General features: G+C 37.9%; 1 protein-coding gene and 1 long non-coding RNA gene across 4 annotated transcripts in view; one reads left to right on the top strand and one right to left on the bottom strand.

Moving 5' to 3' along the window:
- The first annotated feature begins 429 nt into the window (after window positions 1-429).
- Window positions 430-20,072, top strand: LOC139135859 (uncharacterized). The gene is made up of 3 exons (XR_011553044.1): window positions 430-506; window positions 17,661-17,715; window positions 18,878-20,072. It is a non-coding gene; the product is annotated as an uncharacterized lncRNA (long non-coding RNA).
- The window catches only part of LOC139135833 (6-pyruvoyl tetrahydrobiopterin synthase-like), a 40,897-nt gene continuing 20,189 nt past the window's right edge, over window positions 2,746-23,453 (bottom strand). Inside the window, exons 2-6 of one of the 3 annotated variants that reach the window (XM_070703585.1) lie at window positions 9,588-9,667; window positions 7,070-7,092; window positions 6,746-6,802; window positions 4,945-5,130; window positions 2,746-4,052 (exon numbers count right to left, since the gene is read on the bottom strand). In XM_070703585.1, coding sequence (XP_070559686.1) covers window positions 4,047-4,052; window positions 4,945-5,130; window positions 6,746-6,802; window positions 7,070-7,092; window positions 9,588-9,667 — 352 coding nt within the window. In that variant the 3' untranslated portion in view covers window positions 2,746-4,046. Of the gene's footprint in view, window positions 5,131-6,745; window positions 6,803-7,069; window positions 7,093-9,587; window positions 9,668-15,469; window positions 15,578-23,453 lie in introns of those variants that run through there. The other 2 variants (XM_070703595.1, XM_070703577.1) reach the window with 2 other exon arrangements.

The raw sequence follows: 23,453 nt of genomic DNA, 5'->3' as shown, positions 1-23,453 counted from the left end.
TTGCTAAAGTATGTGGTTTCTCATACACTTTCCATTTAAACGTTGAAACTTTTGTTCCCTTGCATTCATACGAATCAACCTTGGTGATTCTGAATAGTGCGACCCCCCTGCCTGTGACATTGAAGAATATGGCAGGTCAGTGCTTCGGACAAGTCTATTCACCGACAGAGAAAATAGCTCGATACACTTATGAGAGTTAACATGGCGTAACCAATATATGTGGAGGTACGTGCTGGAAAGTTGCCATAGAATTTTAGAATTGTTGTCATTTTAGACGCCAGCATCGATGGATGATACTGTGTAAATTTACTATTGTCTCCGAAATGGAAGATTAATAACAGTCCTCTTAAAGATTATATCCACTTCAATATAGATTCGCCTGATGCGTCAAAACGTTGCTTCCAGAGAAAGTCTGTATGTTGAAAACAACAGTAAAGCACAGGCGCCCATTCGTTCAATCGCCTTGTAGTACTCGGTTTTTGAGGCTCTCGTGGCGTGTTAATAAAGTAAGTAAGAACTTCCGTTCGTTGTATTTTACCACCCTGTGTCATTTATATACTAAACACCCATCACCTTGTCAGAGAGCTGTAGCGCTCATGCATTACCCCCACAGCCATGTGTTACCAGAAAGACACCGCTATTCCCCGAAACCTTAGGCCGAGGGGTATAGCGATGTGTTTTTGGTAAGGCAAGACCGCGAGGGGAAGTAAACGAGTGCTTTACTAGAAAATCTCGCTGTTTTAGTCAGAGACTCGTTGATCCGTCATCCGGGCGCTAATCATGCTCTAAATAGACATAATGATTGTCTATGCAATTTGTTTTCTACGTTTTCATATGCGAAATGACTCAATGACTTAATCAATACACAAAGATAATTATAGTATGCGATTCTCACAGCAGGAACAGTAGTGTCAATTTTTTCACAAAAAGAAGAAAAATGTCCTTAGCAGACGGTATAATAGTCTCGCATGCCAGACCTCGAAACCTGCGTGCGGCCAAGCGGCGAAGCCGCGAGCAACCGCAGGTTACTCGCCGCGCCGCTCGCGTCGCATGCAGGTTCGAGGTCTGGCATGCGAGACTAACGGTATAACGTCCTTAGTTGCACTTGAACCTTTGTCAATGAGCTCTCAGTGTGTTACACTGTGACAGGAGTATCCATGTTGTATGAGAAAAATTGCTCTATGAATGTAAACTGATTTTGTGTTAAATTTTCTGTGTGTGTTTTTTAACCGCTTACCCGCGTGCCTTTTATGATTTTGGGTGGACGAAAAACAAAGAATTTACTTACTTTGGCCTTACACAAATCAGAGATATATCTTCATTATTTATTTACTAATCATCTGTGACTGTCAGAATCAATGCTGTATCCATGAAATGAGTTTATTTTGTGCCTGCCTGCTAATGTGCAAGACAAACATTTTAGTCGATGAACACCCCTGTTTGCGTGAGTTTGAAATTGGCAACGGATTACGATTTAGCTCCATGTGAGGGCGCTGATGTACACGTTTGCCGAACTGCAATGAATGATCACGGGAATGTGGTGACGAATATTGCGAAACACGCATAAGGGATTTAGTAATATGGATTTCGACGACTCGATCATAAAAGGAAATAAAATATATACAACATGAGACAAACAGAACATAATCATGAACTCACGGAAGAATGCGCCTCCGGGACAGATATTTGAACTCTCACATTTTTACAATTCTTTTATATAATGACCTACCGCATGTTGACTCAATTTGAAGCTCTTGGAGTAAGAAAGGTTTTACTGTATTAGTTTTCGAAACCTTTAATTTTTCTCATCGACTCAACACACGGACGGCTGTCATTTTGAATGTGAAATATCAGCAAATGTTGGTAATTTTTTTCTCTCCGGTACCAAACTTTGCACGATGACCCCTGTTGTTTATTCTTGACTTGGTGACGAATTGTTGAAAGTTTTGAGCAAAAGTTTGAGTCCTTCACTTTAGAGGCATATTAAGCGATGAAGTACTTCGACGAACGTGTTGTCACTAAATTTGTAATATCGTACATGCAAGGGATGAACGACACACAGGTAAATGGGCTATACAAATAACAAACCGAACCCCTGATTATCTAAGGCACAGAATCGTTATTCTTTTGACACTGTTTTAGCGCTTATGACACGAGGCATGATATGCATCTGAAATATTTATTTTGATATTGTTCCTGGACTTTTGACCCCCTAGAAAACATCGAACCTGCGTATTCAGTCATGGACAGCAGTCTTCCCTCTAATGTTGGTAATTCAACTCGCACTTTTGTGGAAGCATGTGTAAGTTTTTAAAAGTATTTTCCAATATGTATTTCTTCTGTTTTACAAAATTTCATGCTCAACTTTCAAAAATTGGGCCAAAATACATGTATCCTATGTTCAACCAGTCAAAACAAGATGTATTATATAACATCAGTGTCATTGTTAACAACTGGAATTCACTTGCCGCACATTGTTCAGGATGTGTCGTTTTGGAAAATATAATATTTTGAATTTAAACACGTCTTAGAGATTATGAAAAAATATTATCAGAATTCAAAATACTATGAAGAAAACCACCTGAAACTGTCGTCATACTCCTACGGTACTTTGTTGCTGTTCATACATGTATTTGTACATGAACTTATCATAAGTGTGGTGTCACATAGAAAGCCAAGGCCATGCCCGACCCTGTGGCGTAAGGACAGAAATTCTCTCCAACAGAGCCCTAGTTTGCTACGCAGTTCATTTTTAAATCATAATTTATTTAACCTTTCAACATGGAATATCAAGTTTACACGTAACTGTAAATAAAACAAACGAACAAATGAAAGAATTAGTCTGAACTAAACAGTCATTGAGTGCCTGAGTGTGAAAGATGTAACGGTATCAATGATATTATTTCATTACAGGACTTGAAAACTTAGCCCCGGTATCACCCCAAACAGTCTGTTTTTGTAGACCTTGGGCCTTGTAAAACAGAAAGCTTGGGGCAACTCCAGCCCTCTGGCAAACAACTGTATGCCTGTCATGACTTTGTATTGCAATCACCTCAACAGTTTGCGACATGACCTACGGTAAACACAACGAACAGTTCACAATCCATAAATTAGAGAAATTACAACATTTTAAACAGCAAAATATACAGATACTAGTCATGTGCCTATGGTAATTTCATTGTCCTTGTTCAGATGGGATGGCGATAAGGAAGTTGTATTTGGGTGGTCGGTAGTCTCAGTTTTTCACCCTATGTTTAGCGTAGTAATCAGACGCTGGAGGGCCATGTGGATAATTGTGATAACCTTACATGATCAGAAACTAGCAAACCCTAGTGTCAGAGGTTAAAGGGAGACAGTCGTCGGTACTGCACTCAAAGTTCATTAGGGACCCCTACGACTGATGTAAACTGTATCCAAGGTATATTAGCGATTGATGAAAACGAAAACATGTTTGTCATAATGTACATAGTAATTTTAATGTTGCAGCTATGCTGATGTGATGCATCTATATAAAGTGCATGAAATACATTGTTTGTAAACAAGAAAGTCGCACATGTGCAGTTCCGACGACCGCTTCCCTTTAAAATGTGGGAGATTTTCTGTACCTTTTGATTATGCCCTGGTTCAGTATTTCATACATAGTGAGGTGTCAAATTTTTGATATGTAAAGCATGTGTTTTTGACAGTTGAGTCTGCTCATGTATTATTTCAACAAATTTCCTCCATCACATAAAACACTGGCTATCCGGAAACGAAATGCTCAGTAAATACCGATACACATTAGGTGTACCTTCCTTAAACAGTGATTGAATTTCTGTCAAAATTAAATTTCTGCATAAAATTGTACAAAATCATAATTGCAAAGTGTAAGAAAATAATAAAAATAAATGAGTTGAGTTCACAACGCAACTAAAAGTATAAAATTCAACCCCTCCCCAATCCCCTCCCAATCATGACCATCGCTTCAGCAATCACATGGTGATACCTTCTGCAATGCAATGACAGCCGTCAATTTGTGATTGGCACTTGTAACACCGTTCACAGCCTCAACCCAATGAAAACCACAGAACAAGGTGGTAAAATCACCAAATTTACTGGTCAGGAGAAAAAAAAATACATAATTGATGGGCATGTCATAGTTTGTCAGGATACTGGGATTATCTGAAAACTGTAGCACTTGATACACTGTCAACATATTTGGAATCTTTAGAAAAAACCCCACAGAATTGGATTTGACATAATCCCTTCAATACTTAGTAGTACTGATTCAAATGTTACCACAACCACAGGTGCTTGCAGCATTGCTTAATGGATAGTCGATCGGAGGCCCAGGGTCGAACTTGAAATGTGAGGTTGAAGGCCGAACCTCGGTGGTAGTGTAAAGAATATTGTTTACACTACTACAGAGGTTAGGCCTTCAGAAAGTCTTGTTTTGATGCCAGTCTTGGAGAAGCTAGAAGTCACTGACAGTTGTTGCAATTTAAATATGAAATTTAGCATCTCCAAGCATTCTAACAGCTACCTGCATACATTTCTGAAGAAACGCACTTTGTTTATTTGATGAAAGAGCTGAGAAAATTGATTGCACATCCCAGATCGATTGAGTGTGAGTATAATAAAGTTAACATCGGTGTTTTTCTTCCTTTTGAATTTGAATCTGTCTTTTAAATTCATGCAGATCATTGGTGGCCTCAGTTAAACATCGGGGTTGAGCTACTGGTACATGTATTTTCTTTGTAAATGTTTCAATGAATCTAGAAATACAAGCACGCAATTATGCAGGAACATCACTGCATCCTGGCCGCCTGGCAATAAAATATACCCTGATATAGAAATTTGAGTGCAGAATACCCTACTACATATCATACATATGGAAGTTTTGTAGGTAATTCCAGATTGTTACATTCACCGATCCTAAGCACAATTTGCGACATCTCATTCACCTCTATAGAAAGCAACATTTTTGTCAGTCTCGTGAACTTTGACCTCATAAAGGGATCCCTCGGGAAGCAGCTCTTGCATCTGGTCCCAAATGAAGACAGCGATGTTCTCTGCAGTGCTGACTTTGTCTTTGAAGTAAGGCACGTCCAGGTCGATGTTTTTGTGGTCCAGTTGTTCCATTATGCAACTCTAGCAAATGAACAAAACAAAAGTCAGAACAAATTACACATCATGTGTGTAATGTATAGAAACCGGTCACGACCTGCGACATGTGACCTGCGTCTTTAAACCGTGATCTGCGACCTAACCCTAACCCTAACCCTAATCTTACCCTAACCCTAACCCCTAACCCTAACCCCTAACCCTAACCCTAACCCTAACCGCAGATCACAGTTTAAAAAACTCGCATGTAGCATGTGGTGACAGGTCTTCCATAGTAATGAGAAATAATAAAAATCGCAGATACACATCTACGGAAGCTAGTTGGGCAAATCTTGACAGAAGGAAGTCTTGACAAAAGAAAGTAAAAGTTGACGCCGCCATTTCTAGTTTTCAATTCTAATAGCTCCTCAGTATATAAAACTGAGGAGCTAATAAAATGAAAGATACATGACATTGCAAAGTGTGGTGATTTGTTTATGTTTCTCTGTCTGACATTCATGGACTGGCCCTGGTGTGTTGTGTAACTGAGAGCATGTAGCTGATTAAAGATGTAAACAAGACCACATCAAGCCCTGTTGTGTTAATGTTGTAAAAATCGCAGATACACATCTACGGAAGCTAGTTGGCCAAATCTTGCCTTAAGGAAGTCTTGACAGAAGGAAGTAAAAGTTGACGCCGCCATTTCTAGTTTTCAATTCTAATAGCTCCTCAGTATATAAAACTGAGGAGCTAAAAAAAGAGAGCAGATTTGATAGGGCAGTTCGAACAGAAATCCAAGACAAAAGTAGTATGACAGTGAAGTGAGTGTAAACGATATATGTCAAAACAGTTATTTTCCCTGGTCATTTACATGAATTACTATGAAACACTTCCCATCAAACACTTGTGGCTATATAGAATTATGGATAAGGTAACAGGAATTTTAAGTGTCTTTTTATTCACACATATAGTATACTCAAGCATATACCCAGAATACACAGTTTCAAAGTATCGGTACACCCAAAATATATATCTTGAATTATATCATACTTGTATATTGATGGCATGAATACAGCAATCTGAGTGGTTGAAACATGAAAATAACTTTGCTATATTTGTGATATAAAGACATAGGAACATGCATGAGTTCTCGGCTAGAGAAGAATTCTTTTGAAGAAGTTTCAGGCCAGAATTTCAATATAGATTTACTGATATGGTATAATAGAAATATAACCCCCCCCCCCCAGCAACATGTATACCAATCTGTTTTGGCCAGTTCACTCCATCACAGTTTGTGAAGGAACTGTGACCCTGTATGTGCACATGCTATTTCTTGTGTACATGTACATCATGAACTTGTCAAATCTTGTTGTATACGGTATACAACAAGATTTGACAACTTCTTGACGTACATGCACAAGCAACAGCATGTGCACTGCTGTGGGTGGTTTATTGCTTAATTATAGTTGTACATCGAGAATGTGCCATTCTGATGTGATAATTCAGTGCACTACAATGTATGCATGATATCTACTGACACCCTGTATCAGTATGCATCTCATAATAATCACTTGAATGAACTAGGATAGTTTAACGGGTATACCTAGAATTTAGGTACTTATACATATACCTATTAAAGACATCTAAAATATCTCGTACTTACCTTCATGAACCCTTTCAGGTCAGTGATGTTCATGACCATTCCTGTCACCGGGTCTACCTGTCATGTGACAAAATAGAGTGAAGACAGCAAGCAGAGAGAGAGAGAGAGAGAGAGAGAGAGAGAGAGAGAGAGAGAGATTACATTACTGTGATCCAATGACATACATGTATTGGCTATTGAGCATCAGGCTGAAATGCTGCAAGGAACTGAATGACATCATTGAATAAAAACACCGAATATCTAATATTTCAACATAAAATATCAGGATGTAACGTCATGTAGGTTTCATGAAAAAACCTACCGGTACCGGTAGAGTGTTCTTACCTTGCCTTTCACAATGACTTCAACTGTGGAGGGAAAAAATGACAGAATTATTTAACTTGTACAGTCTCTATGAAAATGTCACACACAATACAGACAAATGTGACACACAAGACTGGTATTTACATGTACCGACACCTGGTTTGTACTCATGTAGGCAGTGGTCTGGGCAGTGGTCTGGAACCAGTATGCATGTTCATTCAGGTCCATGTAACCAGGTCACAATCACCACATTGCTTACAAATACAATGGGTTTCGGTCAATCCATTGTGGTGAAAGGGGCTAGGAAATTTATTTTCAGTTGATTTATATTAAAGTTCTGCAATAAAACGGTTTTACCCTGTACATATACACGTATATTGATTGCTCACTGCATTCCCAACTAGAATTAATCTCTCCACAGACAGGCCACCTCCACGAATAGCGTCCACTTTTTCTTGCCATGCTAACCATGTTTCCGTCAAATTGATACCGGGTTCCACAAGGGTCCGTTCTTGGCCCTATACTATTTAATGTATATACATCTCCTTTGGGGAAATTAGTTGCAAGTCATGGTTGCCTGTATAGTTTTTATGCAGATGATTCATCATTATATATGTCTTTTAAGATCAATGAAGCTTCTGCGACAACCAGCAATCTTGAACTTTGTATTTCACAAGTTAGGTCCTGGATGTCTGCTAATTTCCTTTGTTTGAATGATGATAAAACTGAATTTGTAACTTTCTCTGCATCTTCCAGTAATGCTTCGGATGATAGAATACAGGGGATACGGGTCGGTGACACCCTGATTCCTGCTCAAAGTCAGGCAAAAAGTCTTGGAGTTATCCTGGATTCTGGTCTTACAATGTACCCTCATGTCAACAATATCTGCCGCTCAGCTATTTTTCACTTACGACGCATTGCAAATATTCGCAAATATCTTTCTAGATCAGACACGGAACAGTTGATTCATGCTTTTGTGACATCACGCATTGATTCATGTAATTCGCTTCTTTATGGTCTTCCGAAATATTCAATTGATCGCCTTCAACGTATCCAGAATGTAGCTGCCAGAATTGTAACTCGCTCTAGAGTCACTGAGCATATCACCCCGATTTTGTTTCAGTTGCATTGGCTGCCTGTGTCTCAACGTATTGTTTTTAAGATTCTTATATTCACCTTTAAATGTATCCATTCACTCGGTCCAACTTATCTTTCTAGCATGGTTAATTTGTACGTCCCAACCCGTAATCTTAGGTCCGCTGACCAATTTAAACTGTGTCAAAGCAGGTCGCGCACAAAGAAATATGGGGATCGTGCGTTCAGTATTGCCGCCCCCTTTTTATGGAACAATCTTCCAATTGAGGTTCGTCGCTCCCCAAGCCTGACAAGTTTTAAATCAAGTCTTAAAACATTTCTTTTTAATTCTGCTTTTAACTGAACTCATTCATTGTATTTTTTTTTGTTTTTGTTTTGTTTTTAATTCTTGTAACCTTTTTTTTAAAATTGATTGTATTTTACCTAGCGTCTCTGATCACACTATTTGTGTGGATTTAGTCGCTTTATAAATGATTAAATTATTATTATTAATTATTATAACCAACAGGGAAACCAGGATAAACACACAACCAAAAAACAAACAAACAAACAAACAAACAGTGTTGCAGCCTGGAATTTTAAACCAGGGGACACTGTGTCCCACTACCGTTTATTTTTGGGGACATTTTGCAAATTTTGGGGACAACATGAATCAGTTGTCAATCAAATTTTGTATTATTTTATTATAAATTAGCTTCACGAACAAATTCAAGCTACCGGGACTGCGTCGCTATGCTTTAATTTTAGGCAATTGTAACAGTATACTGTATCTGCCTCCAATCAGAGCTCAGTCGGACCACAACCAAGTGCAGCGTTTTAGTTACTATTAATCACAGCTTCGAAAGTACGTAAATATACCGGTAAGCCTCAAAATGATCATGCAAAACAAAGGCCGTTGTCAGTAACAGATATTACTTGCAGACTATGCCCACTGAATAGAGTCAACTCATGAGTGTCCCCTAGGTGACCTGCGCAGTGCGCGAGAATGTGGGACAACAGGTTCCGTTTGAGGACATTGTCACAAGGGTGCGTCCTGGCTGCAACACTAAACAAATAAATACAAGAGAAAATAACAAATTGAATAAGAATTGAAATAAATGACTGAACAAAACATGCACAATATTCAAGATGCGACATAAGTATTACTACTCACTTAAGGAGTTCAGTGAGTGGTAAGTTATATGGACGTAGCAATTTGAATATGTCACATGTATTGTTCAGTCAATTATTTCAATTCTTGTGCAATGTTATGTTTTCTCATATTTTAACTTATACATTTACTTATGTATGATTGCTTGTTTCAGTTTATTTATTTGGTTTTTGTTTTTGTTTATTTTAGTTATTTATTTGTCTGTTAACCTTGCTTCTCAATGGCTAAATGATCTTAAATCAAAGAGTGCAAAATATGAGCAGAATGTAGATTAGAATACGAGTAGACACACACCTTTATAATTATGACCATGTCCATTGGCATTGTTGCAAGGCCCGTAGAGCTCTTTATTTTCTTCATCAGAAAGATGGCGACTGTATGAAAATACAGAAAGTGACTTGATTGTCGCTGCCACTGAACTGTAGTGTACTGGTAGATGATTGGGATGGAGAAAACAAATCTCTGTATTTTGAGGATACGATGAAATCTTATGGAGTCTTTGGGAGAAATTCTGCCCTGGGAAGCTCCTGCAGTACTGTTACATCACATAATAACTTGGGTGTCTTTCAAGACAGTGTGTGTAAAACTAAAAAATAGCGCCAATGGCACTTGATCACAACTGGCACATTGTGAAACTACTCTATCTCTGGGTACACCTGTACATGAAATACTGAATGGGTAGGTGCTGCGGGTTTGGAGTTTGTCAGTAAATGCACACACAAAACAAAGTCCCGAAGTAGCGAATTCCAGCCATTTTCAAACCACACTGTTTGTCAGTGGGGTAAGCAATATTCGCAAAAATCACATTTCCAGGCTAATAGACTATGTTTTACGAAATCACACGTCCTTATCACAAAATAAAACGATCTTTGTCTTTAAATCAATGCGCCAGTAAACAGGTCCAGCAGCTAGTTATGTCATCAAGTCTGTAATGTTAAGGGTCATAACAAATGTGAGAAATCTAAAACATTAAATATGTTGTTTTTTATCAATTTTATTACCAAAAGCGCATGAAATCTCGGATACTTTGAATCAGCCATCCTGCATATTTCTAACATTCATCAAAACCTCATTTCTGTTCCACAACTCATTAAATAGTCCATAATGCAGGATTGGTGTACATTCCAAAACTACATATATGAAAGACCCCTAAAATCAATTAGTTAAAGGGGGGTTACAAATTTCCAAAAACTATCTAACCCCTGCTCCGTTTGGCTCCATTTTTCGGAATCGGAACCTTGGAACCAGTCTGAATATCTGTACCAAATATCAATGCAGTCTGTTCAGCGGTTTTTGACTTTTTGTCGTTTACGGAAAATGGACACTGAGTCTGTCTGACACCGGTTGAAGCTAACCCTATATCACAACTTCCAGATGTGATAATGACCTATGGTCATTATGTTAAAAAATACCGCCAATGGCGCTTGGACATAATGACCGCCTAGTATTATCGGCATTTATCAACAACCACACTCACTGTGAATTAGATAGACCACGAAGTCAAAGAGCAACATATAGCTGAAAGACTATTTTTCACATTGCGATTTTAAGCTCATTTTTATGAGAAAAGAGACATGTATGGAGAAATAGCAGAAGACATATTTGTAAATTGTTTGTTAAGTGACAATCATATATGCATCTCTTGAAATTTTGTGGTTATAAGGTATAACACTAGTGTAAGAATAATGAGGTTAGAATAAGTTAGTAAAGCTAAGTTGACAGTAATTAAGATTACAAAATTATACACTAAGCTGGGGAAATCTGATTGAAATAAATGTTGAAAAGTAGCAAAGTCATGGTCATCTTTTGTCTAATACCTTGTGTAAGTTCATGAACTTTACATAAATCTTGCTATAGATTTGTTGCTAATGGGCAATAACTGTGTTTCAGATCATTTGAGAGCAATCCATCCATGACAGCTTTAAATTGTAATATACTTCTATTTAAGGTTCCAAGACAAGAAATTTACCATTTTAAACCAACAATTCTCTAGTGTTTAAGAAGCTCAGAACCCCCGTAAATTGTATATTTTCGGAAAGCCTAGATATAGGGGAACATTTTAGTTACCATAGTATCACCATTGTTTACATAACTATCACGTGACAGGTAATTTGCATAACCTTTAAAAAATCGGTTTTCCTTAAGTTTTGTTTCAATGCTTTGATATGTGGCTGAAATTTCAAATTGTGAGAGTGCAAGCTGTCCATAAGATCTTCCAAAGTGTATCTCATAATTTTTTTAAACCTTCTACAACAATTTTTAAGCCAGAAAAACTTCCAGAGCAGTGAATTTAAGCATAGTTGATTTCTTTAAATTGTGCTCCAAAAAAACTAAGCAAGATAAAAAATCTGAGACACACTTTTGAAGAGCGTTGTGACAGCTTGCATTCCAGCAAGTTTGAGTCAGATATTTTGAAGTATTGAGATAAATCATAGGGAAAACCGTTTTTGAAAGCTTATGCAAATTACCGTGTCACGTGATAGTTATGTAAACAATGGAGACACTGTGGTTACCAAAATGTTCCCCTATATCTAGGCTTTCAGAAAATGTATACTTTACAGGGGTTCTGAGCTTATTAACCGTTAGAGAATTGTTAGATTAAAAAGGTCAAATTTCTTGTCTGGGAACCTTAAAGGAGAGAAACTTCTCAAATAATTTTTTTCCCTGTAATTTGCTGTGAGAACACATGGACAGATGCTCAGGACTCTATGCTGGTGCTACCTTGATAACTAACCTACAACTTGTAACGTCATTGTCTAACCTGTTCACCCCAATTTCCTGTAGACAGGTCCACACTCTCCATTGATAACAATGGGTTTGGGCCATACCATTGTAGTGAAAGACTGTAACATGTGAGGTTGTGGATACTTAATCTCTGGAATGTCAAAGTCTGTATATTGACTCAAGGATGTTTACTTAACAAATGCCTAGGGTCATCTCAAAAGTGAGAATCTAAACTATGAAATATGGTTTTTTTAATGCTTTTGATGCCCAAAAGAGCATAGAAATCTCTTATACTTCGAATCAGTCATCCTGCATATTTCTAACATTCATCAAAACCTCATTTCTGTTCCACAACTCATAAAACAGTCCACAATGCAGGATTGGTGTACATTCCAAAACTACATATATGAAAGACCCCTAAAATCAATTAGTTAAAAAGGGGGGTTACAAATTTCCCAAAACTATCTAACTGCCGCTCCGTTTGGCTCCATTTTTCCGAATTGGAACCTTGGAACCAGTCTATGTATCGGTATCAAATATCAACGCAGTCTGTTCAGCAGTTTTTGACTTTTTGTCGTTTACGGAAATGGACGACATCAAACACCGGTTGAAACCACCTCTATATCACAACTTCCAGTTGTGATAAAAAGTGAAATCACTGCAGATACTGCTTAGCCGAAATCAATTGACAAAGCTATGCTACATATCCTCTGCATAAGCTCCTGTTGAAAATCCTAGAATGTACAGAGGAGAAATACAATGTAGCTGGCTCTTTTTTCAGAGTAAGTCAGATTAAGAGCTGGTAATAAGGTGGTATGTCATTGAAACGCACTGGAAAAAACCTGGCTATTTTTCGCTGATTGCAAATTATATCAGCATTGCAGGGATTCAAATACCAACCCCAGTACATGTACATGTACATTTGCAAAAACACACCTGATTTCTGATTTACTGTATGCCCCTTAACTGCCAGTTCAAAGTATTGTGAGCTACCAGTACATGTGCACTACCGGTTCTACAGAAATTATCGCAATTCAATGTTTGAATGCCTGGGAGTCAGATATTTTAATGCTTCATAAGCTGTATCTTTCTGGATTCTTGTACCAAAACAAGGAACCTAGTTGCTGATTTAGCTTGGAATTTTTGGACCTGAAAACTGCGAAAATTACCCCAAAATAATACTATTGCAGATTTGGTCATGATTTGTACAAGACTGATATGCATCATCCCTAGGTATCTTCATATCAAATTTTAAAGCAGTCTGATGAGCTGTTTCAGACAAAAAGATTTTTTCACAAAAAAGAAACCCCGGAAATATTGTCCCAAAATACAAATATATGTGAAAGTCATCATGATTTGACGAAACCTGATGGAGATTAATCCAAGGAACCTTCATACCAAGCTTCAAACATATTGGAAAAGCACATTCTGAGAAGATTTTTTTTTACCAAAAAAAGGAAAATTGCCCAAAAAAATACAAATTTGCAAATTTCACCACAATTTGGACAAAAGTTACTAAAATCACCCCTAGCAACCAGCATACTAAATTTCAAAGCAAATAGACAATGTGTTTCAGTTACGATGATTATTTGACCAAAAAAGGAAACATTGTGCCCAAAATAAAAACAATTATACAACTTTTCGAACAATTTAAACTTATCTGACTAAAACTACTTGAACCCTTTGCACACTGAACTCCCTGTGACCTTTAACATCATACTGACATTTTTCTCCGAGGCGGGTTAAAGGGTTAAAGAACCTGCATGACACATTTCAAAGCAATTGGACAAGTCACAGAGAAGCTAAAGGAGTGAGAAAAGTCAATAAATGCTCCTGCTACTTCTGACAATGATCAATAGATAAATAACTGATGACTGCAAACAACCACCTATCTGATAAGCTCCACCATCACAGACATAGGTGCTAATCACTAGAACTGTTAAATTTAGTACTCTATATAGAGATGCTTTGGATTCCTGTTATCAACTTATCAAGCCATCTTTTCATTGAAAATGCCACTGTTCTAACCCTTGGTAATGGATTTGATGGGAGTAAATTCATGCCCTTATATAAGGTGGCAATATTCGAGTTGCGACTCGAAAATCATTTAGTTTATTAAAATGTACCAGAAATTGTGCATTCTTCACCAATCTTTGAACAACCTTCTGTGGTCACACTGTGATACACATTTTTATCCAAGTTGCGTTTGATTTCAAACCATTGTATTGCAAAAATGCACAAACATGGAGCCAATGGACCTTAGAAATTTACTTAAAACTTTTAAAAGTGTACCTGCCATCGCAATAACTATTATCAGTGATTTTTAGCTCGTCACTAATTTGCTCAAACTTTCCTGAATGAAACTTTCAACCATTCTCTTAACAAATAAAAAATAGGGTCACTACTGTGCAAAGTATGTAAATAGTGAAACAAATTACCCAACATTTTGCGATAATTGAAATTCAAAATGGCAGCCATTCCTATATTAACACTATTGGGGGTTGGGGTAGGGGTGGGGGGGAATTAAACTTTGAATTTTCAAAAAACTAAGACGGTGACAGTTTTTCTTTCTCCTAGAGCTTCAAAATGAACCCCTACAAGTGGTAGATCAGAAAAGATTTTTTTAAAATTTGAGAGTCGGACTATCTGCCCCCGAGGCGCGTTCAACATGTGCCTTAACCCTTTGAGCGCCAAAGTCAAGTTTTGTCACCTTTATAAAATGTGCCCCAGTCAAATTTTTTTTCAGATTTGCCAAAATTTGGTGCAAAACTGTAGCCAATGAAATGTGATGTCCATTTGGTCCAAAGTTATCGAAAAAATTCCAGAAAAATTCATAACAATTGGTAAAATGTCGCACTGAAATTTTGGTGGGAAAAATTGCAGCACTCAAAGGGTTAAAAAGACTATAAATTGAACGCATTCACATATCAGAATAGGAATACAGTATCAACTTGAACACACATTCAAAAAATACCATGACGCATGGAACCATAATCAATATATAGTCTATATGAGCTGTGCTATGAAGGGCATTTTCATGTTTTCTGCAAGTCTTGGCCAAGCTGGAAGTCAATTGTTCAAATACAATTTTCGGTGAACTTTCTGCCATTTGAAGTATACATGTATTTTAAAACGCCACAGCATCAAAATGAAAGCTATGGTAATTTCTGTAATACATTGTTTTAGACATCTTCAATAGAAAATATTACATTGAATATTACGATATCATATCAATGGTATATATTAAATATTTGAATATTGACAATACCATTTACAATTTGTAAATGATTAATATGAACAGCTCTGGTAACTCAGTATGGACAACAGAACAGGAGAAAGATAGATGCCAATCAGAAATGAACAATTACATGTACCATTGCAAATGCAGCGAACAGCAATATGTACTTCGAAGAAGGATTGCATAAACGGGAAATAAGAAATCTCGCAAGCACCTGATATTCAAGTATTGGCTCAGCACTGTGAACACCATGGTAATCAAAGACAGCCTCAAGGAGTTGGGAAAATTCTCTCAGAGACTTGGTTGGTCAGCAGTACTGGATGAGATCATTGACCAGCATGTTGTACATATTGATATGATTTTCTGATAAGTGGCCTGGATTAATCTCATACTGTAAGTGTTTACGGGTAGATTGCAGATTGTGTGATCACATGCTCATGGGTTACGGGGTCTCTTCTCTATTTACATGTGAATTATAATGGAGACCTCTGAGAAATCTGTTCTCATGATATAGTAAGCTGGCTACAACACTGATGGAACTGAAATGTGACCATGCACATTTCTCAATCCACAAATATATCCAGCATTCTAAATGCCCTTGCAATTATAAGGCCCCATAAATATAGAGACCTTGAGGATCCTGTTCTCAGGATAGTAAGCCGGCTAAAATATTGACAGAACTGAAATGTGACCACATTTCTAAATCCACAAATATATCTTTTCAGCATTGTAAATAACCCTGCCATAACCCGTCCCTGTCTGAAAGAAGCAGTTTGTCCTGCTAAAGCAAATATGGGTCATGTCGATCCAATCTCTGTTCAAGAATGATTTGTGATCAAGATGCTCTCAGCAGAGACAGTTGCTAAAAAGACAGATACTCCAGCAAGAGTGGTTTGAAGAGCTACAAACTGCGGTCTGAGTACTTTGTCATTAGAGTATTTTTACTGCTCATGTGCAACTATTTGCTTGTACCATACTTGCTCAAGTGTATCAATCAATGTAATGCGGATTAATGTGTGCGGCAAACAAATCATATACTTGACACAAGTACATAACAACACTGGATTGAACTACAACATCAGCACAAGAGTTTGTATATGTGTTCCATTCTGTGAAGTTGTAGGTCTCTTTGTAGGATGGACAAACATTAACACATCCTTCAAAACTGCAGGTAGTGAACTTGTAGTTTATTGTGGCTATCTTTTGTGATTGCTATATCCATGCACAACCACCCAGGACACTGGGCAGGGGGACTGCACAATATAAGATAAGTTATCGTGAAGTTCATTCAGTATATTGAGAAACAGCATTTGTGATGGTGACCTTTGAATGGGTCCTACCAATAACATTCTCGCGAGCCAGAGCAATAATGTCCGCTCCGCTGACGGGTAGCGCTGAGCTGTTGCCGTAAAGAGGCGCATGGTTTACGACGATGACCAATAACAGTGGTTTTCCATGGAGTTTCCGAAGCAAATTGATTGAATGTGTAAATAATCGTCCTTTGCCATTATGCACTCATGTCTTTGCATTTGTCGCAGCATAAAAATAAACAGTATAAATCATATGAAATTCAGAAAAGACGACGGCAATATACTAGATGTAGGAAGTGGATTTCAAGGCAATCTGTGTCTTTGGTTCAAATGATGACTTGCCTGAGCGGATTCTTAGTCTGCCACCCCTTGTACTAAAATGGTGCCATCTTAGCATGTTATCGATGTCTGTCCTTGCCCTTCAGGGTTTTAATATTGACAGAAAATAAATTTGCAGCAACCAATTCGACCACATTATCAGAATTTTAAGCTTGATATCACATAAATTGGATCGTTGGGATTGTGGCTAAAATAAGTGAAGGCTAAACCCACATTTTTCTCAGGCAGTCAAATGCAGTAACTAGTATAGGCTGGACAGCTAGCAAACAACCTTACATCCTTTGTGATTGACGATTTCTGAACTCTTTATTGATCTGAGAATTTTTTGAAACTTCGGTCGGTAACTTGAATTTCCGTAAACCAGCACACACTGACATGTAAGTGCCAAGTCAAGTTGTAGGTCACAACGACTTAACTGTTTTATTCTTGTCGTACTCCACATTATGTCGACCCTCAAAATTAATTTTAGGTTTGACAATATACCAGTACACATCAATGGCTTTTAGAAATAATAATTTACTGTTTTGGCAATGTCAAAACAATTTTGCCATGTTTGATGCTTTGTCTAATTTTTTGTAAAGTTTCTTTAGTCCAATGCTCCCCTAGGGTTTTATTCTAATCATGTGGACAAAGTGTTCTAGGGTCCAGATGTAAATGTGTGACATCACCATACTGGTATAGTGTAAACTATTTTATACCTGTCCATTGGACATACATGTACATGTTGCTAATGGGTGACTTTTGATAACCTTTCAGACAGCCCTCACTATGACAAACAGCTGTGATGAACTCAACTGTTAGTTACTTGCAGGTTAGTTTTATTATAATTTTATGTAAAACCATTGCATTGCATGAATTTCATACTAACTTTGATGTACAGGGATATAAGCCTTACAAATGACAATATACCTAAATGTCTGGAATCAGTGCACCCGCTAAAGTAATGGTAATGACCTTCATAATGTCCAAAGATATTCATCAGCTTGGCAGATTATATGTCAGTATGAAGTTTCTATAACACAAGCAGTCAATGTTTTTCAGCGTATTGAGCTTTCAATTTATCATGGATGATGATCTTCATCAGAATGACAAAAAGAAACGAATAATTTATAGTTGACCTCTAGATGGGGTGTGATCAACTGATTGTAAATATGGGGTATCTAAAGACCCCCGTCTCTGTTTATTTGTGGATTGTGATGTCTAATGTTGGGGGCTTCTCTGGTCTTCCTTGGCAAGTCAAACTGTGCTGAATCAATGATAGTAATGGAATTCCGATAGTAATGGAATTCCAATCGATATCGTGATGCCATTGCTGTGCATGTTGGAATAAGGCTAGTGAAATTGTCTTATCTCCAATCATAGACCTTCCATTTTTGGAGGGTCTACCGGTATACTTAATGGACCTTCATAATATATTAATGCGGTCGAATTCTGTTGCTAACAACTTGAAAGAATGGACATGAGGCATGTCAGAGTGGCCAAATCATGGAAACCAAGGCAGGAGGGGGAAATACCATACTTTGCTATGAAATACTTAGCTAGCTGTATCTGCGAGGAACACTAAAACTATGTGGTGAAATTTCTAAAACAAAAGATACAATGTCCTGAACAGATAGGGGAGCCCTGCCACTCTCAAACACCAACACAATGGAAGCAGGTCACTTCAGCCCCTGTCTGTTTTGATTCACACCCTCTTGTTGCTGACTGTGGTCACCTTGACCCCAGTGCCTTGGTCACTTCGACCTTGTCACACTTTTTTGTTAGATCCCAGGGAAGCAAGGATAAACAAAAATATTTCATATCAGAAAAAAAACAATACATTGAATAAAAATTGAAATAATTGACTGAACAACTGAATATGCATGTGTTGTTTAGTCAATAATGTTGATTCTTATTCAATTGACTGTTACACTACTATTTTCTCTTATATATTTATTTACTTGTTTGTCTGTTTGTCTGTTGTTTATTTGTAGTGTGCTCATCCTGGCTTCCCTTTGCTTACATGACAATTCTACATCTTGGCTGGTAGAGATACCCAAGTACATGTACATGTAACTAGAAGCCAATACAATCAAGATTGATGTCTTGCTACTACATGTACCTCCATGAGTACTGGTAGGGCTACAGATTTCAGCAATGACTCTACTTGTGACTTCTAACTGAAGAGATACACCTGACCTTGCCATTTGTAAACTTACCTAATGAATGCTTATGATCACCAATTTCTCACTTATGTCATGCAAGTGTGATGCATGCACTTTGTATCCATTTTACCAAAATGCAAATCAAATATGTACCCTAGGGCTGGGACAGCATTGAATTTGAAATGACCTGTATTCCCAACAATGCATAATTGTTGCTAGATGGTCCAAGCTTTAAACATTGTATTGCTGAGGATCTATATAAGAGCAGTGTGGTTTAATGCTTGACCTTTCAACTTGCTCCAATGCAGTAGAAATTTTGGAAATTACGAAGCAGCAGTCAAGAAAGCCTTAGTTTGACGAAGGTATGTGCACTGGTAAGATACTTACAGTCAGCCCCTTGCCTTGCGCACTGCGCTATGTGTTCCCCGTGTTATACAGCCTCCCACCACAGCCTTGCTGACTCTCATAGGAAATGGCCGGCCACTGGACCCTTGACAATATATCGCTGGTAAACTAACGATTTGGACGTCACGAGAGCAAATTTTTTTGCAGCCTCTGAGTGACTGAGTTATTCTGGTAGGCATAGGGTGGAATTGATTTGATTTCGGCCGAAAATAGTTAGAAAAGGTAGTTTTTCGTGCGCGGTCCAAATTGGGACCATGTCTGCCGCGTTTTCCTATGAGAGTCAGCAGGGCTGTGGTGGGAGGCCGTATGTACGCCGGGAACACAGCATGGTTTGCAGGGCTAAGTCACCCCCTTCCTATCATTTTCTGTTTAGAAAGACAACCTGGCAAGGCAGTATTGTAACCGCACATCACTGTGCAATGCTACTGACTATATATTTCTGAGGGTCGGTACAACAACTGCGTGATTTTGGCATAAATATTGATCATCATTCCCTGGATTCCTGGGTCCAGCTGGGTAATTTTTTAATTATGCAACAATGAGAAAAATATTTAATTTTTATCAATAATATCAATATTCATATATATAATCAGAAATCTATTATTACGAGGGTCTTTACACTAGGACTGTGTGAATTTCACATATACTGATCATCACTTAGAATTAAAGTGCACTGAGTCGGGTAATTTTGGAAGTATGAGAGAAATATTAAATTTTTAAGAACAATATTCAAATCATAAATTTATTATTTTTGTTCACTTTTATGATGACTAATAACACCTTATGACCCTGTGCCTTTGCACAAGTCGGAACCGAAGACCCCGCGGGGAACCTGATTGTGCGTTCTTAATTATATGTAGCCCTGCGTACGATGCTGTGTGTTCCGCTACAGAGCGGGGCGATTACAAATGTAGTTGTAGCGGAACACACAGCATCGTACGCAGGGCTAGCTTGTAAGTTGCATGCTGAGTTTGCCAGAGTTGACATAGACAGTTTCGGGGCTGTACAGACAAACAAGGTTATCGTAACGTTGCTTGGATAGTCGTTCGGGCGGGCGGCCGCAGGTCGCCGTTTACTTGGAAAAAAAAGAAAGGTCAGACACCGATTTCAGACAAGCAGCCAGAAAGAAACAAAAGAAACAATCTGGCGTCAAATAAATGATCCTCGACTATCACAAATACCTTCAAATATTTATTACTCCAGTACGGCCGGCCTAGAAACGTTACATGTGCCGAAATTTGGCAATATTCACTTCCTGGGGATTCCCCACACTTGCCCTGTATCCGCCATACTGAATTCGAACTACCTTACCCACAATTCATGCGAAGTCCAACGAATTCAGTATGGCGGATACAGGGCAAGTGTGCGGAATCCCCAGGAAGTGAATATTGCCAAATTTCGGCACATGTAACGTTTCTAGGCCGGCCATACTGGAGTAATAAACATTTGAAGGTATTTGTGATAGTCGAGGATCATTTATTTGACGCCAGATTGTTTCTTTTGTTTCTTTCTGGCTGCTTGTCTGAAATCGGTGTCTGACCTTTCTTTTTTTTCCAAGTAAACGGCGACCTGCGGCCGCCCGCCTCGAACCACGGTCGGGCCGACGTACGGTGATAGACGAACTGAAGGCAGAGCGCCGCCAGCGGATAGAACGAGGAAGTGGACAGCGCGATCGCAGCCGCTCGGCCGGCCCTGCTGGTCGCGCGACCTTGTTTACACACACTGTACGCTGTGCCTGCAGCTACATAATATAAAGGGAGGTTATGCAACCAGTTTTTGGCCGTGTCAGAATTTGAGTAGAAAGCATAAAATTTGCGGTCTCTTATATCAATACACCCATATTGAAAGACAATCCCTGGTCATACATCGTGAAAATTGTGAGCAATTCCGGGTTGGGGGCGTACTTTGGGGGGTTTTTTGACCCCTGGAGCAATTATTACGTTTGCGTGTACGGAGAATTAGAAATGATCAGCGATTCATTGATAAACTATTCACATGATTCAGCCTACCTTGCATTGCAGCCCTGCTATTGGCTGAAAGTCACCGACCTCGGTTTGACCTGTAGTCAACCAGTGTCAACATTCATCGATGTGTTATCGTCGGCCTTGTCACTCTACACCATCACGCTTTTAATTTGTTGCCGAAAATATTGGTCGCTAACAAAATGAACGAAACAAAAGAATTTCCTCTTACCCAATGGTAAGTACCTCGGCCATTTTAGGTCTTCCATAATACATGTGTATACGCACTCACATCTTCTGCAAAAAAAGTACGGAGCGCGTGCATAAACATGTACGTACGTATACCAGTCGATTCTCCAGGCAGGCTGTGGTTTTACACATATTTTATTGTGGACAATTCATTACTTTTTTTCAAAGTTTGACACCCCCCCCCCCCCCGGCGACAAAGGACAAAGGCTCATTTTTTGAACTCCTTTAACAAAATTGATCTAACAAGTTTTTTTTTGTCAGAAAATATACCACACATCTTTTGAATTAATCTAGCTTTCAATCTGTACTCAAGAAATCAAAAAGATTTTAAAGATAAAAATTTGGAAACAACTTTCACCTGAATCTGTGTGGAATTAAAGGAAGGTGATTAGGCAAGAGTGACAATAAATAGCAAATTGTGAAAAGGGTCACATACTTTTTCTTAAAAAAAACCTAACCAAGACACTGATTTTTTAATACAGAACACTGATTTTTAATACAGAAAATGTTATAAACATTACATTATTACTAGAGTATATTGTCCTTTGCACGGGATTTCTATTTCAAATTTAAATTAACTGGCGTGAATATTTTATTTCTTGGTTAAATGCTACAAAAAAAAAGACTTTTCCAAGCAATGCATCACATCAATAAATCACAGCTAGATTTCCCATTGTTTTAAACACATCTATGATCATTTTTTGGTTTAACTTCACACCAACTCTAGTTTCATGAAAAGCTTGGGATGTTTGGGTACAAGGTGGGGGGGGGGGCACAGAGAAGTAATTGAAGGGATAGAAAATTGGGAATACAAAATTTAATACATGAGATAACACAGAGGTATATTAGCGGTGGCTATGGGTGACTTTCTTGAATATTTTCTGGTTGGTACATAGAAAAAAAAATAGTATCAACAACACTATGCTTCCATTTGAAAGAGATATAACATGCTGGTAAGTGTATATTGAGAGAATGGTAAAATTTCACTAGAAATCAAATTACACCTGAAATGATGTTTCTTCTAGCATGGAAATCAGATGGCATAAACTAGAATCCAAATATCCCCTCTAAAACTCTACTGATAAAATGTTACAACACATTATTATAAATCATTCAGACAAAGTTTCTGACATGAATTTTAAACCAAAACAATTAAGAATCACATTGAATAATATCTTCACTTGAATACCTTGTCTAGGATACTGCTTCAAGAATGTACAATGTCAACAAATAGCAAGCCACTACCGGTATAAATACCATCTAAGTGCATGGTATCCTCTCTAATTAGGGGTTCCTGAAGAAACTTGTATAACAGGGACAGTTTTGGCAGATGTTTTAAGAAACAGGAATGTGATCAAAACTAGTAGTAGTTTCTGAGGGAAACTTACCCCAGACACAAACAACTTTTCGTCATGATTTGAAAATACCACACTAAGGTCATCAATAGAGCCCTGCATGCCAAATTTTATATCAATCAGACAAGTTAATTCATAAGAGGACACTTAGTCTAAAAATCTTAAAAATTTACAAAAGAAGTACAAGATTGTGAATTTCATTATAAAATGAGAACTACTCACTAAGGCCATCCTTAGGTGCCTACAAACCAAATTTCTAAGCAATAAGATAAGCACTTTCAGAAAATCAGAATTTTGACTAAAATGTTAAAAAATGCAAAAAAAAAATTCCACCAGAGATGGAAATTTCAACCACACCTTGAACAAATTAAAGTCAGGTTACCCCTATGAATTTAGATATAAAGTTTGAATACAATTAGATGTAAGATTCAAGGG

This window comes from Ptychodera flava, chromosome 1, assembly GCF_041260155.1.
Source record: "Ptychodera flava strain L36383 chromosome 1, AS_Pfla_20210202, whole genome shotgun sequence".
NCBI lineage: Eukaryota > Metazoa > Hemichordata > Enteropneusta > Ptychoderidae > Ptychodera > Ptychodera flava.
This window is presented reverse-complemented; position numbering and strand designations above follow the sequence as displayed.